Consider the following 16,403-nt stretch of genomic DNA (forward strand, 5'->3'; position numbering starts at 1 on the left):
GAGCTTTTCCTGTCATAGTCACAACATTCAAAGTCCCTACAATCAGTTGTAGGCTCTGTGCGTTCCTCTTTTTCTTCTGACGAAGGATCCGGTTTCCTCCTCTTCCTTGTCTTCGACCCACAGTAGCTGAATTTCCACCAACGCCCTGCAGGTTAGCAGTGCCGGGGGCGGGCGTTGTTAACCTGGGCCACGACCGATCCGGTATGGGTTTCTTTAGATGAACGCTCATATTTGTTTGGCACAGTTTTTACGCCGGATGCGCTTCTTGACGTAACCCTCTGCATTTATCCGGGCGCTTGGGACCGGCCTACAGACTGGTTTGTGCCCCCAGACGATGAAAATTGCAGACCCCTCCATGATTTCTAAGTGGGAGAACTTGCAATATAGCAGGGCGTTCAGATACTTATTTTCTTCACTATATGTCCGGCCGTAGATTTGACCAAGCAACTTTGGAAGGACATCGCAGACTGCGAATGCCTTTCACTGCAGCTGGATGAGTCTCCAGACGCGGGTGACACAACCCAGCTGTGCATTTTCATTGAATTCTGATCTCTTTGCTTGACAAATTCATATTATCTCATACGTGGCTGTGAACACACTACTGAGCATTACATAACATGCAAAATTATCAAATAAAACCTTTGTGAGTAAATTGAGACAGCAACATAATTCTTTCTATTCATGCCCTTTTAGTTATTCTTATCTAAAATACGATGGAAGTGAGGAAACAGTAGTCTAATCAATACATGTGCTCTGTTGTTGTGCAGACATCAATTCTCAAAATTAACTTCACAGACCTGTTGGCACGAGTGTGCAAGATGTCAGTCAATTTCATTGAAAAAAAATACTGTTGAAAACCATCATTACCCAAGGCAGAAGGACAGGCAGGGAAGTGCTGAAAGCTGACAGAATGTCATATTTTCTCTTTTCTGCAGGCAAATTATGAATGGGGCCCTCAATTAGGGTGAAGTCGCTTGTCATACATTAAGCTGCTGAGAATGCATGTAAATACTGTATACGGCGAGTCATGCGACAAGGTAAGAGGTCTTCAGTGTGACTGCAGCCATGCCTGTGATTCGAAAAGTTGTACTGGGCAGCTCAACAACCTCGCTATTACTGTTTCAAGCAAAACCTAATATTGTGTGTGTGTGTGTGTGTGTGTGTGTGGTTATTTAAAAAAAAAAAAAGAGGCTCTAATGTGATATGAACAGAATCTCTGTGGCAGTTCTCGACCAGCTTCTTGAAATGCAATTTCGTTGAACTTGAATTACAAGAAGATGATACCTGCACTCTGTTTAATCAGCCTGTATTAAGCAAAGTTATGAGTTATGAGTTTTGGAAAAAAACTAAAGATACAAAATGACTTGGTTGTTAAAAAAAACAAAAAATATAATCATCTATTCATCTTAAATGCAAACATTGGAATTATGCCTTGATGACATAAATGTAAATATTGTAAATTAATTTATCAATTTGCTTGATTTTTTCCAGGTCAGTGTTCTAAATTCATATTAATTTATCCTTTTTTCATGGAAGCACCTGCTGCATAAATTCAGATACACACAGCACAGCTGGTGTCACTTCAAGTGGTTGCTTGAAATTAATTCAATCATATTTGAGTCAGTGGTGTCCAACTGCCTCCTTAGCCACACACCTAAATAAACAGTTGTGTGTGACTCCAGCATCAGGCCCATTATTAATCAGTTAAGGATTTGGAAATGCAGCAGCTGCGGTCCTTGTACTGACTTGGTAAATCATCTGCATTTTTGGATCCCTCTCATGACTACAGTGAGGCAAAGGGAGGCAGAACTGTGTGCAAAGTTCTCTTGTCTTAATATTCCGATCGAACACTTATAAATGACTGAAATAACTCTTAATGGGTGGATGGAATATTAAGTCACAGAAGCCTTGATGCATTCCTGCATACATAAGTGTCAGCCTGCTCATGTACATGTGAGCTTGCAACTGTCAGCACTCACAACTGGAAAAGATGAGAGGACACGAGTGCTCGTCCATTGGGAAATTATGGAGCTGCAGCTGACATTCAGCATTGATGGTCATCCTGGAGAGACAGACAGAGAAAAATAGAAAAACACTTGATAAGTCGCTCAAATGATAAAATAACATATCACTGGGAGCTTTGTGCAAGGTAAAATCCGCACAAGAGTGGCGCCTCAGTCAGAGCATAGACAGCTTCTTTTCACTTTTCTTTGTGGTAGCTTCACATTGCTGACCTTCCAACTTTCAGATTTACTTTCTGCCATCACCAAATGTGCCAGAAAGAAAGTGTGGAGATGAGGTGTAAATAGCAGGTAAATTGGCCTCAACATCTGAAAGCTGTTGACATTTTGCCCAATGTGCTAATAAGCATCATCAGTAAACCGCACTGTAAGACATTAGTGGAACAAATGGCAGTGCCACTAATTAGGTACACTTGTATTGAATGTGATCAGATAGAAAATCCAGGGCTCTACTCAATGTGACGCCCTAGGTGAGATTTTAACTGTCACCCACCTTCATTTGCGGTTTACATATGCTGACAGAATAAATTGAATAGCATTATTTTCAAGTTTTTAGTATATGCATCTATCCATTCAAAATAAATCAGATAAGATTCCTAAAAGAGAATGATGGACTTTCAAAACTTTGGTTCATCTTTGGGTGCAATTTCAAGATACCTGAAGGTGAACCTGTGAAGGTGAAGGTGAGACCTGAACATTTGTTTCGGCTTGGATTACCACCCAGAATATCTCGGGAAAAACTAGACGGGCAAGGGTGGCATTGGAATGCTATATAATTTAGTGGCCACCACTAGCCAGCTCCACACACTCATCAACAAAGGTTTCTCATGCCCACCCAGAGGAATGACATTTAGTTAGTCAAACCTGAACAATGGATGAGTGACTGGCGACGGAATGCACTTCACGCAAGCGTCGTGAACCATAATATCTGATGGACTTGACTAATATTTAATACTCTCAAAACACTACATGAACACCACTAGTGACTGGATTGTTGCAAACCTGATGTCTGAGGTTGGATCTGTTATCAACTGCACCAGATGGGAAAAACACACACCACCACATGAATGTCATTACAAATAGTAATGGTAGTAACTGTGTCATTGCGCAATTATAACACTTGAAACATTTTTCATGGGAATTAGAAATGAGCATGGGAGTAGACTATGATATGGGGAAATAATCTCATTATCTCATCCAATCCAATAATTGATACTCTTTGTATATATCCACCGGTTTAAACCACAAATTGATCCTAAAATGAAAAGTAATGGTGAGGGAGGCAAGGCCTCGCGTCCTATTTGGTTTTGTAAGGTTATGGGAAAAGGGCAAAAAAGGTGTAAAAGCCCTATTTTTGTCTCTTGTCAGACATAAAAAGGCAGGGGTCATGCTTCGTGGTGGCTTGTCTGTGACTTCTCTTCTGGAAGCCCAGCTGTGCTCGCTCGCCCTGGATTCACTCGTACAGCTGTCACCTCTGACCAACCGGCACAACCAAAAGGTCCCCCCCCCCCCTCACCCCGAGGTGACATGGACCTGACGTAGCGCAGCCTCGATTGGACAGCATCCTGCACAAGCACAAACCTACTCTCCGTGGGGTCCCAGCACCCTGAATAAAGAGGGACGCGAACACCTCCCAATTAATGGTGAGCACCTGTCCTCCTGCTGAACCCCAGGAGCTCAACCCACCTGCCTCGATCTTGTTGAACACCCATAAGTCCAATTTTGTATTCTACTAAAAGTAAATCACCATGTGCGTTGCTTTATGTTTCAGGGAACAGAAACCTCTGGTTGCTAAGAACTAGTAATTAATTCATAAAGTGTAACAGCCTTCACAATTTTTGAGATTGATTAATAAAAAGATTTCTCAAAATTTTCCCTAAATGCTATTCATATAAAAAGTGCTGTGGTGCCCCTGTTGAAAAAAATTAAAAAAATAAAATTAGATTTAATATGCTGTAATTTAAAATTATGCTGAACTGGAAGTGCTGCAGGTGTCTCTACCATCTTCCATTTCTATCCTAAATAATTACATTTTCATCTAACCTGTACACGCTACACTGTGTTGAAATGGGTTGAAAGGCGACTCTGCCAGGAAGAAGCCATTACTCCAAAAGGAAAAAACAAACAAAAAAACACAAATTACACATTGTGAATGCACTTTGGGACAAAGACCTGAAATTTTTGAGAGACGCCTTGTGATACAACGAAATTACAATTTAACTGTCAGGACAAAATGAACATTATTACATTTGGAGGAAAAACAGGGACACTTGCAATCCTGAGAACGCCATCCCAACTTTGAAATACGGCAGCAGCAGGATCTTGTTGTTGGGTTGATTGTTTTGCTGGGTTAGGGAGGGACTCGTGCACTTCCCAAAATAGATGACATCAACATCGCAAGACATCAGCCAGGAAGTTAAAGCCATGGCACAAATGTGCCTTCCGAATGGCCAATGACCCAAAGCAGACTGCCAAACTGGTGATCAAAGGGCTAAGGATAACCAAGTAAATGTTTTGGGAGTCCATTGCAAAGCTGACTGAAAATTTATGGGCTGTCCAGAAAAGGCATGTGCGAGAACTACAGTTCTCCCAGTTTTGCAAGGGCATAGCAATGCAAAGCAAATTTATTTGTATCGTGCATTTCATACACAAGGTAACTCAATGCACATTACATGACTAAAAGCATTCATATACATAATAAAAACATTTCAAAAAGTACAATTGTACAAGTGCAAAGTCCAAGAAATATCACTGTAAATTGGAAGTACTCTAAAACACGAGTTAAAAAGGAAATTTTAATGTGGATTTGAAAACACAGATTTAGGGTTGATGGCTGTTGACAATTTATTTTTGCAGCATAATAGCTAAATGCTACTTCAACATGTTTGCTTTGGACTCTGCACTCCATCATTTGACCTGAGTCAGTCGATCTCAGAGCCTGACTGGGTTTGTATCCCAATAGCATTTCTCTCAGACATTCAGGACCAAAATCATTTAGTGATTTATTGAATAGTAGCAGAACTTCAAAATCTATTTTAAAACTGACCGGAAGCCAGTGTAAAGATTTTAGAATTGGAGCTATATGCTCAGACTAGTTTGATTTGGTCACAACCAAAGCTGCAGCATTCATGAGTCCATCCCTCACTGGAAACTAGTTCGACTTACTGCCACAAATCCAAACCAAACTCTGACACCGGTTATACAGGGGCCCAACAACCCAAACCAGGCAGTTTGATACCCAATACTCCCGAAGCATGCACCACAGGACTCCCCAAGGGACAAGGTGATGGTGTAATGCTTCTCCCTCCTGAGATGCTGGATAGTGGACCAGAATTTCTTTGAAACCCTCTTCATGTCATTCTGCATGGCTTCACTGAGCTCCCATGCCCGGGTTTTTGCCTCAGCAACCAACAAAGCTGCATTCTACTGGCCCAGCCTCCCATGGGCCAAAAATTATTTCGAGCTGATCCCTGATGCAGTTCCACCTCCACCTTAAATTCTTCTGTCACACCTATGGCACACCTCACCATAGTTCTGCTGCCATCATACATGTCCTGTACTATTCTAACATATATCTCCGCCACATCAGACTTACGCATGCAGTACCACAGTTCCTCTCTCGGTACTCTGTCATAGGCTTTCTCTAGATCCACAAAGACGCAATGTAGCTCCTTCTGACCTTCTCTGTACTTTTCCACGAGCATCCTCAAGGCAAATAATGCATCTGTGGTACTCTTTCTAGGCATGAAACCATACTGTTGCTCGCAGATACTTACTTCTGTCCTGAGTTTAGCCTCCACTACTCTTTCCCATAACTTCATTGTGTGGCTCATCGTCTTTATTCCTCTATAGTTTCCACAGCTCTGAACATTGCCTTTGTTCTTGAAAATAGGAACTCGTACACTTTTCCTCCATTCTTCAGGCATCTTTTCGCCCGATAGTATTCTGTTGAATAAGTTGGTCAAAAACTCCACAGCCATCTCTCCAAATTGCTCCCATACCTCCACGGGTATGTCATCAGGATCAACTGCCTTTCTATTTTTCATCCTTTGTAGTGCCTTTCTAACTTCCCCTTACTAATCATTGCCACTTCCTGGTCCTTCACACTTCCCTCTTCAACTCTTCCTTCTCTCTCATTTTCTTCATTCATCAACTTCTCAAAGTATTCTTTCCATCTATTTAGCACACTACTGGCACGACAACACATTTCCATCTCTGTCCTTAATCACCCTTACCTGCTGCACATCCTTCCCATCTCTATCCCTCTGTCTGGCCAACCTGTAGAGATCCTTTTCTCCTTCTTTCGTGTCCAACCTGGTGTACATGTCTTCATATGCCTCTTGTTTAGCCTTTGCCACCTCTACCTTTGCCCTACGTCGCATCTCGATGTACTCTTTTCTCCTCTCCTCAGTCCTCTCATTGTCCCACTTCTTCTTCGCTAATCTCTTTTCTTGTATGACTCCCCGTATTTAGGGGTTCCACCACCAAGTCTCCTTCTCCCCTTTCCTACCAGAAGACACACCAAGAACTCTTCTGCCTGTCTCTCTGTTCACCTTGGCTGGAGTAGTCCAGTCTTCCGGGAGCTTCTCCTTTACATTGAGAGCCTGTCTTACCTCTTTCCAAAAATTTAATGTAGTTCATTCCAGAATTTCCCTTTCAACTCTAGGTCACATCCTACCTGTGGGGCATAGCCACCAACCACATTATACATAACACCCTCAATTTCAAATTTCAATCTCATCACTCAATCTGATACTCTTTTCACCAAGACATTCTTGGCCAGCTCTTCCTTTAAAATAATCCCTACTCCATTTGTCTTCCCATCTACTCAGTGGTAGAATAATTTAAACCCTGCTCCTAAACTTCTTGCCTTACTGCCTTTCCACCTGGTCTCTTGGATGTACAATATATCAACCTTTCTCCCAATCATCATGTCAAACAACTCCTGAGCTTCTCCTCTCATAGTCCCAATATTCAAAGTCCCTACACTCAGATGTAGGCTCTGTGCATTCCTCTTCTTCTTCTGACAAATCCGTTTTCCTCCTCTTCTTTGTCTTCGACCCACACAAGCTGAATTTCCACCGATGCCCTGCAGGTTAGCGGTGCCGGGGGTGTCGTTGTTAACCCAGGCCATGACCAATCCGGTTTGGGATTCTTTAGATGAGCGCTCATATTTGTTTGGCACAGTTTTTATGCCGGATGCCCTTCCTGACGCAACCCTCTGCATTTATCTGGGCAGATTTCACTGGCTTGTGCCCCAATAGGTCTTCATTAGTTTAAAAAAAAAAAAAAGTTAAAATAATAGTCATAGTCCGGATTTCTAGCACCACCACGGAATAGTAAACCATAGCTCTTCATCCTAAAACGCAGACTTAGCTCACTTAATGTGTTCAAGATCCTTGATGAATGCATACATACATACATTTATGATGACAGCCATACAGAGTTGCAGTCCGTACTGATCTATTTAAAAAAAAAACAAAAACAGCATTGCAGCAATGTAAGGCATGGAGCTAGAAGCTACATTAATTGTGATGTCACTCCCTCCCTTTCACCGGGAGGAGGGCCGGATACACGTAGCATTCTCACAATGTTTGGACATGTGATAATGCATAAAACTGCAGTCCACCTTAGTGAGCAGAGGCAGCATTTTAAGTCTTTTTTCATTTTAAAAGATGAAATACTTTGTAGATTTAAGTTAATGTCATCAAATAAAGAAGATTATGCAGGTTTACAATAAAATAAAATGGAAATTTTGACGTTACCTTTTGGTCCAGTTTAAGAATGCAATCCTTGAATCCAAATGGAATCATTTTTTGGATCTCCATCCATGACACTTGCTTCAAAAGGTGGCCTCAATAATTGCACTGTGCATTTACTGGTGCTTAGATTTATGGTGTCCAAACTACTTTACCTCTTTAATCCAGTCTTTCATCAATCTTTGTCAATTGTGGACCTATGAAGCCCTTTGAGACTATTTTGTGATCAACAGCTATATAAATACTTCAAAAAAAAAAAAAAAAAAACAAGTTACTCTCATTAAAATTGCTGCTCTACCATTTGTCATAGTCTCAATGAAACATATATTTGGCTCTGTTAGCGTTCCCATTTTAAAAGTTAATTTAAGGACTCATTTTGGTATAATTAGAGTACAGTATATTAAAGGTGTATTTTTTTTCCTGATTTTGTGGCAGCTTCTGAAGCCACAATGCCCATATTATTGTTGCCTAATGATTTGCTACAAAGTAAATGAAAATCACGACTTTACAAAGATGAAAATAATCGGTTTTGATTGATAACTTCGGGGAGGTGTTGATTTAACAATGTTATGAGGGGTTATGGGTAGTCTCGTGGTTCATATACAGTAGCAGGCCCAGGCTCATTTCACGGTAATCAATTCACTGATTGGCAAGTTCAGCGCATTTGGCCCACCTATCACCTGAAAGCTATGTTTAACTGCACTGCATCCATTTGGAGAGCTACAAAAGAAAAGCAAAACTTTCGTAATGCTTCTCTGTATGAAAAAGTGCATGCTTAAATCGCTACAATCAAACAAACCAACCAAGAGAAAGAAGGCATCTGGTCTGGCTCAGAGACCAGCTCCACACAATTTACGATATTTGCCAGCCCGAAAGCAAACACTCTGAGCAAAGTGTCCGAGGAGAATGTGTGCAGGATTGACTGTTGTCTCCACGAAATGGAGTCGAACACACCTCAACAAAAGGCCATTCACTTTTTTTTTTCTTTTGCTATTTGGACATCTGCTTTGAAATTCACGACATATTGACTAAAATCAACACCTCCAAGGTAAACATAGACATTCATCATTTTTATGCCCGTCGAATGACAAATGTTGCAAATGTTGTGGGTTCAATGCATGCACACAACACATGTACTGAATCACTTCCAGAGCAGCTCTTACCTCAGCGTGTAGAGAATTTTTCCATTGCTGCGGATGCGGAGCAGCTGATTGGGTGTTGTAATCCAGTGAGAGTCTGCGGTCTTGGAATTCCGAAAGATGGTGTCTGGCAGCCATATCAAGCCCACCATGTTACTGACAGATTGGGAAAGGACATGTCTTTAGATCCTCAAATTCCTCTGTAAAGTTTTTAACAACATCACTTCTCAAATTATCCTTCCCACCACCACATCATAAAAACACAGCATAGCATCCAATTTGCTCCACGACTGAATTCTTATGAAAAGTATGTGATATTTGGAGGCGTTACAAGATTTTAAGTGGTGTGTTAGAGTACCTGTTGAGAGTGAGAATCCGCATGCTGCTGCTGTTATAACGTAGGCGTGTGTCCACCCAACTCTGGGCAAAAATGATATCAATCTGGTACTCCTGTGGTAGAGCAAAGTGGAAATGAGGTGATGATGACTCGCTCAAATAAAAAAAACAGAAGCATAAATGATCATAAGCAGCACCACTGCCTAAATGGTTAAGGTAAAATATGTTCAAACTATCGTTTCACCTGTATTTTAGGATTTGAGTATCCTACTAAAAGATATATACAGTATAGATATTTTTGCTTGGTCAAAGACCAATAATGAATATACAAGAAAAAATAAGCCATTTCACTTAAAATGAATGCTCAATGTTTTTTTGTGTAGAAATTATTTTCAGTGAGGCAAGAAAACACATGAAATATATTTCCGTTTAAATTCAGCTATTTTTTTCTTCATAGAATTCTTTGGATTTTTTGTATTAAAAACAACTCACTTAAAAAGGCATACCACACAAACAGCGTTTTACCGCAGTGATTTTTCCTTACTCCAACTTTAAACTAATAAACCCCTTCTCGAAGGCGTACTCACATAATTCCATCTGAAGTATCAAACTCAATCAGACTGAGAGGGGTGGCAGTTAATAAGTGTCTCAATAAGCAGATGCGCATCCCTGTGCCTCATACCAGTAATTACGGCTCACAGATATATGGTCACCCATGCAGTCTGGCTTTTGCCAGATCGCTGTACTTATGTCACAGTCCCGCAACTCCTTGTCCATGCTCTTGCTACCCCATGTACTGAAACCTGCCTATTTCCTGACAAGTCTCTTAGGCCTACCGATTCTGCTACTGCTGCCTCCGTGGACTACCAGCCTGTGTTTTGACCTTGGACTGAATAAAGATGCTTCCCAAACTGCTCCCAAGACTCGTGAGTCATGCATTTAGGTTCAGCCCCAAGTTCTGGCCATGACAGCTCAAAGTGTGAATGTTTCTAAATCCAGGTTTTTTCACATGCTTTTTAGAGTATTTAAATTTTAATGATATTTCTTCCACTAAACACTGTTTTTAATTGTACTTTTTCTTATTTTTTGTCATTTTAATTGTTTTTACCTGTTTTAAAGGTTTTATCTCTTTGTGTTCAAATCATTTTAATCATGTAAATAAAGCACATCGAGTTGCCTCGTGTATAAAATGCTCTATAGAAATAAATTTTCTTTGCTTTGCTTTGCTAATTGGCACAATTGTTTGTTAACAAAGGTCTAAAAATGCAGCACAGCTCATTCACAGACACTTTTTTTAAAAAATAGGACAATAGCAAAACATTTACATCCTTGTTTTAATTTCACACGTGATGGGTGGGCAAGCACTGCAGAGCACCACCTATTTATCTGCAAAAGTTAAAGTACATTTTTCATCAGACATCCCCTTTAAGGGTGGACATATATAAACTGCAGTCTGTTAATCCATCACTTCTATGCAACATTCTAAATGGAATCAGAGGAACACGAACGTTTTGACAGAAAAATATAGTGAGTACCACAAAGCCATTTATGTTTCTTACATTGAGATAATGTTAGCATGTGGTATTCTTTTGTGTCATGTTCACATTTATTTTTTCCCCTTATAAAGTCCAGGCTTGTTTGGGTTACGTTATCATTAATACCTGTATTTCAGCAGCAGCCCCAGTGTACTTCACCGATAATCATTCTCAATGGAGTCTTGATTGCATAATAATAGCTAGCTAATTGTGAATGCACTTCACACAAATGTGTGATTGGAACCATACAATTTAGGCTTTGTTGTAGCTTTCACTCAGTCAGAGGACACCTGGAGTAGGTCATTACATTAGCTGGAAGCCCTCCATAGGCTGAAGATAACAAATTTTGGTTAGAGGTCCAATCTGTGTTTGACAATCTCCTGTTGTAATGGTCTAAAATATATACTGTATACAGTATACAGTATAATAACTATATACTGATTTTCTCAGATGGTATCACACAATGACTGGCAAATGACAATCACTGTCTGACCTTCAGACCGTCCTTATTGCTGTGACATAACCATGTCGCCATCAATACTGCAACAACTAGTCTGGTGCTTTCTATTTCTGATTGACAAGATGGGAATTTCTGCATACACTGAAGTACTATACTTGCAGAGGAAATTTTAAAAAGACAAGGTAGTGCAGCAAGTGAATTATTCAAGGCAATTATACAAAACAATGAAGCTCACTGCTTAGCCTTATCGAAGTGAAATCAGGTGGGGAGAGTGGCTTAATTCCCCCGAGGACGCATTCTAAATCAACCAGGAAAACACAGGTCAAGAAAACTAAAGTGTTCAAGGGAGTCCATTATTCATGGCTGAAAGACAATGAGACAAAGACCGATTTGGTAGGTAGATGTCAAAAGGTTATGTGTATTCTCTGCTGGGATATTAAACAGAAAGTAGCAAGATTAATATTTGGGACATGAATAGTTTATTTTAGGGCAAAATAAGTATAGTTTGATCAAGTAAATAATCCTGTTCTGTTCCTGATAGTTTTACCCATCTGGATTGTAAAATATATATTTTATACAGTTTGTATATTGCGACACAATATGCAGGGATACACACACACACACACCCACGCACACACAGGGAAAATAGCTATAGCAGAGATGCCCAGACTCCCCTTTCCCCAGCCACTTTCTCTAGTGGGTGGCCAACCAGTGAGAGATCAAGAGCCACATTCTTTACTGTGTTACAGTCTTTCATCATACACATGAAAGAGCCAAAGAGCCACATCATGCACATGAATGTAATTCCCTCCTCGCACACATACCTTTGCTCACCCAGGTTTATTGTAAATGTCACACACGAAAAATGACAGGCCAGTCATTTTTTTAAAAAAAAATATACTGTGTGCTCTCACAGAAATTACAAGATCAACCAAGTCTCGTCTTGTATCTCATATTGGAGGTCTGGGTGCAACTGCACATCAGTAGCCCTGTCTGATATTCTTTGTTCAGTGTGGTGGGAATGTTGAAGGTCTGATTTTTTTTCCGGACGCAAAATTTCAGTGACATCACCAAGGCATTTTTTAATAAATTCCCCTTCATTGTATGGATTTTGGCCCTTGTAATGTTCCAAGCCAGTTGATATGATGAAAGCGTTCATCTGGATGTTTCAATTAAAAAAAAAAAAAAAAGCTGCATCTGCTTTTGTTGTTTTATTTTTCAAAGTGAATAACTAACTGTGAAGTTCAGGTCCCTTTTGGAAATTATAGGTCAATGTTAGTCCAGAGTGATTGATCGAATGTGAAAATTTGAAGCTGTAAAATGCGATAGATGTCTGACACAAAAGGCAGAGTGACATGCCATTACACTGCAAAAGAAAAAAAAACAAAGACGAGTTCTCTGTCACTGGCAAAAACGTTCTGTGTTCAGCCACATATTTCCGTTTAACTGTGCATTTTTTCCTTCCATTTTGAAATCAAAATTGACAAAAAATATACTCCAAAGATCACGATCTGACTGAGAACCTCTGAGCTTTTTTCATTCAGTACACATGTCAGTTTTGCGAAAATAGCATGTTAATCTTTCCTCCTAGGGTCACCTGACTGTGGTCGGGAGACGTGGGGGAGACGTCTTTTCCAGGGCCAAGGTTGTCCTCCTCAAAGTTAACTCCCTTCTCTCGTTACACAGCTCAGCTGGGTGGAGAGAACAACAAAGCTAGTCTACCACAGTCGCCGCTGCGCTCTTGTTTTTTCCCTTCTCATCCTCTTGCTGCACACGCCTGCGCAGTCCCATCTCACTCACAAATTGAAGCACACGCCCACACAGAGACGTTGTTGTCACAATAGCCGTAACAACCGTCACAGATTCAAGAAAAGCGCTCACACAAATACTGTAATAAACGCAAGCATAGCACACTCACAACTACCATAATGAACTCAAGGTAAGAGTGCATGCACACATATAAGAAAAAACAGAAATTCCATATGGTTTCATGACTTCATGAGAGCCGCATGAAAACAGGAAGCACCCTAAACAGTAGCCTGAGCCATCTCATCTGGCACATCTCAATTTAGACGAGCAGCGGTTCCACTCTAAACCCCTCTTGGACGAACGAGTCTCTCACCATCTCTTCAAGGGAGAGGCCAGACACCCTGTGGAGGAAACTCATTTGGTCCACTTGTATCTGGGATAATGCTCTATCTGTCACAACCCACAGCTCGTGACCATAGTTGAGGGTAGCAACAATGATTGACCAGCAAATAGAGAGTTTTGCCTTTAGGTGTAGCTCCTTCTTCACAACAATGGACTGATACAAAGTCTGCATGATGGCTGATATTGCATCAATCCACTTGTCGATCTCCGTTTTCATTTTTCTCTCATTTGTGAACAAAGCTCAAAGTTACATGAACTCCTCCACTGGGGGCAGCATCTTATACCCAGCACGAAGAGGGCATGCAACCCTTTACCGACTGAGGACCACGGTCTCAGAAATGGAGGTGCTAATTTTCATCACAGCCGATTCACATTCGGCTCAAAACTACTTAGACTTGACTTGACTTGGGGATCACGGCTTGATGAAGCCCACAGAACTGCATCATCTGCAAAAGGAAAAGGTGCAATTCCAAGGGCATTAAACCAGAAACTCCTCAAAATTTTGTCCATGTAAGTTATGAACAAAATCGGTTACAAAGGCCAGCCTTGGCGGAGTTCATCCCTCACCGGAAAGTAGTCCGACTTACTGAAATTCAAACTAAAGTCTGACACCGGTTATACAGGGACTGAACAACCCAAATCAGGTGGTTCAATACCCAACACTGCCGAAGCGTCCACCACAGGACTCCCCAGGGGACACTGTCGAACGCCTTCTCCAAGTCCACAAAACACATGTAAACTGGTTGGGCAAACTCCCATGCACCCTTGAGGACTCTGCCAAGGGCTAAGAACTAGTCCACTGTTCCATGTCCATGAAGAAAACCACACTGCTCCACCTGAATCTGAGAGTAAATAAAAAATAGACCTTAGCAGGGAGGCTGCAAAGTGTGATCCCCTGTAGTTGGAACACACCCTCTGGTAACACCTTAAAAAGGGGGACCACCACCCCAGTCTGCCAATACAGATAGATTGTGCCCAATGTCCAAGCGCTGTTGCAGAGGCGTGTCAACCGGAACATCCCAACAACATCCAGAGCCTTTTTGGAATTTCTTGTGAATATCATCCAATGTTGGCCTGCCTCAGAGACCCCAGACTCTGTTTTCTCATGGGAAGGCATGGTGGTGGAATTGAAGAGGTCTTCGAAGTCCCCAATGACTCACAATGTCCAGAGTTGAGGTCAGCAGTGTTTCATCCTCACAGCATTAGTACTGATGCTTCCCCCTCCTGAGACGCTGGATAGTGGACCAGAATTTCTTTGAAGCCCTCTTCAAGTCATTCTCCATGGCCTCACCAAATTCCCATGCCCGAGTTTTTGCCTCAGTGACCAACAAAATTACGTTCCACTGGCCCAGTCTCCCACAGGCCAAAACGTACCGATATGATTCCTTCTTCAGCTTGGTGGAATCCCTTACTGGTGGTGTCGACCAACAAGTTTGGGATTGCTGCCACGATAGGCACCGACACATTACGGCAACTGCTCCGGTCGACCAACTTGGCAATAAAAACGTGTAACATGGTCCACTCAGAATCAATGTTCCCCACCTTCCCCGACACGTAGGTGAAGTTATTCCAGAGGTGGGCATTGAAACATCTTCTGACATGGATACCAGAAGACCCATTCCCAGCAGACCCTCACAATATGTTTGGGTCGGCCAGGTCAGACCCCACCCCCATCATCTCACCACTGTGATTTTTTTTTTTTTTTTTTTTTTTTTGGGGGGTCCTGTTTAGCTGTTAGGTCAAGTAGAATGGAGGATCTGTGTCCCTTTTATGCCGGATCAGTTTTACTGGGTCAGCGTTTCTTTGTATTATAATTGATGTTTATTGAGAACCAGAGTCAGTTAGTCGATCAGAACATGGTTTCTAGACAGAATGAAACAAAGAGAAATGACAAAGCACGAATTGTGAACAGGGTGAGAAAAGAAAAGCATGACAATGCTACAACAATGAAACATTAAGTGAGTGTTGCATGGGGCTGTAGTGCTGCACCCTGTGAGGGAAGGACAGGCCAAGGTAGAACAAGACAAGGTCAGGAGAAGAAGCATGCAGGACAAGGGCCGTGAAACTGGCTGTATGACTGAAGTGTGGTGGGATTGACTACATAAATTATAAGTCTATAGGACAAATATGTGTAAGTAGTTATACCACCCCAATTGCAATGAAATTGGGATGCCGTGTTAAACATCAATAAAAACAGAATACAGTGCAATGATTTGCAATTCAGGCTTAACGAACCTGTGTACCAGGATGTATGGTACACCCTGAACTAGTTGCCAGCCAATCGCAGGGCACATAGAGACAGACAACAGCTGCACTCACCATGATACCGAAGGGCAATTTAGAGTTTCCAATTAGTGCATGTTTTGGGGATCTGGAAGGAAACCAGAGTGAACAGAGAAAACATGAGAGAACATGCAAACTCCCCACAGGTGGGGCCGGGATTTGAACCCCAGTCCTCAGAATTGTGAGGCCAATGCACTAACCATTTGCACCCACCGTGCTGCTCATAGAATAATAATAATTATAATAATATTTACACTTTATGAACAGCAATGTCTGATAACAAAGGCCACCTTTGACAATATATTATATTTTCTGACACCATCTAGTACGGTAAAATCTTTTGTTTTTGTAGGAAACAAAATCTTCATTAGTCAATTTTGAAACATCTAAAATTGTAATTCCTTCTAGCAAACAATGATAATAGACTTGCTTGTGCTAAGATAAGTGAAAGCCCTCTTTGGGGATGTGAATTACAGAGTGATAATGAAAATTATGTTGACAACAATGTGTGTGTGTGACTGGAATTAATTAATATGACTTCAACTGCAAGGGAAAAAAAACAGTCTCCTCCTTATCCAAAATCTTAGTGTTTGCAAGGAGATATCTGGCTCAAGCCCTCCAATTACAAATTATTGCTCAGTCACTGTTTTCGAATTTACTGTGCAAAACCATTTTTTGTATTCCACCTATTTGCAGCAGAGCTTGACAGGCAGTCTTTC

General features: G+C 41.2%; 1 protein-coding gene across 3 annotated transcripts in view; it reads right to left on the bottom strand.

Annotated features, from left to right (window-relative positions):
* The window catches only part of LOC133491501 (gamma-aminobutyric acid receptor subunit gamma-3-like), a 104,403-nt gene that overhangs the window by 31,982 nt on the left and 56,018 nt on the right, over window positions 1-16,403 (bottom strand). For all 3 annotated transcript variants that reach the window (XR_009792421.1, XM_061802721.1, XM_061802731.1), the window contains exons 4-6: window positions 9,278-9,369; window positions 8,944-9,075; window positions 1,980-2,062 (exon numbers count right to left, since the gene is read on the bottom strand). Coding sequence is in view for 2 of the 3 variants with exons in the window: in XM_061802721.1 (XP_061658705.1) it covers window positions 1,980-2,062; window positions 8,944-9,075; window positions 9,278-9,369 (307 nt within the window). In the remaining variant the exon portion in view is untranslated. The remainder of the gene's footprint in view (window positions 1-1,979; window positions 2,063-8,943; window positions 9,076-9,277; window positions 9,370-16,403) is intronic.

Source organism: Syngnathoides biaculeatus, chromosome 2, assembly GCF_019802595.1.
Source record: "Syngnathoides biaculeatus isolate LvHL_M chromosome 2, ASM1980259v1, whole genome shotgun sequence".
NCBI classification, from domain to species: Eukaryota; Metazoa; Chordata; class Actinopteri; order Syngnathiformes; family Syngnathidae; genus Syngnathoides; species Syngnathoides biaculeatus.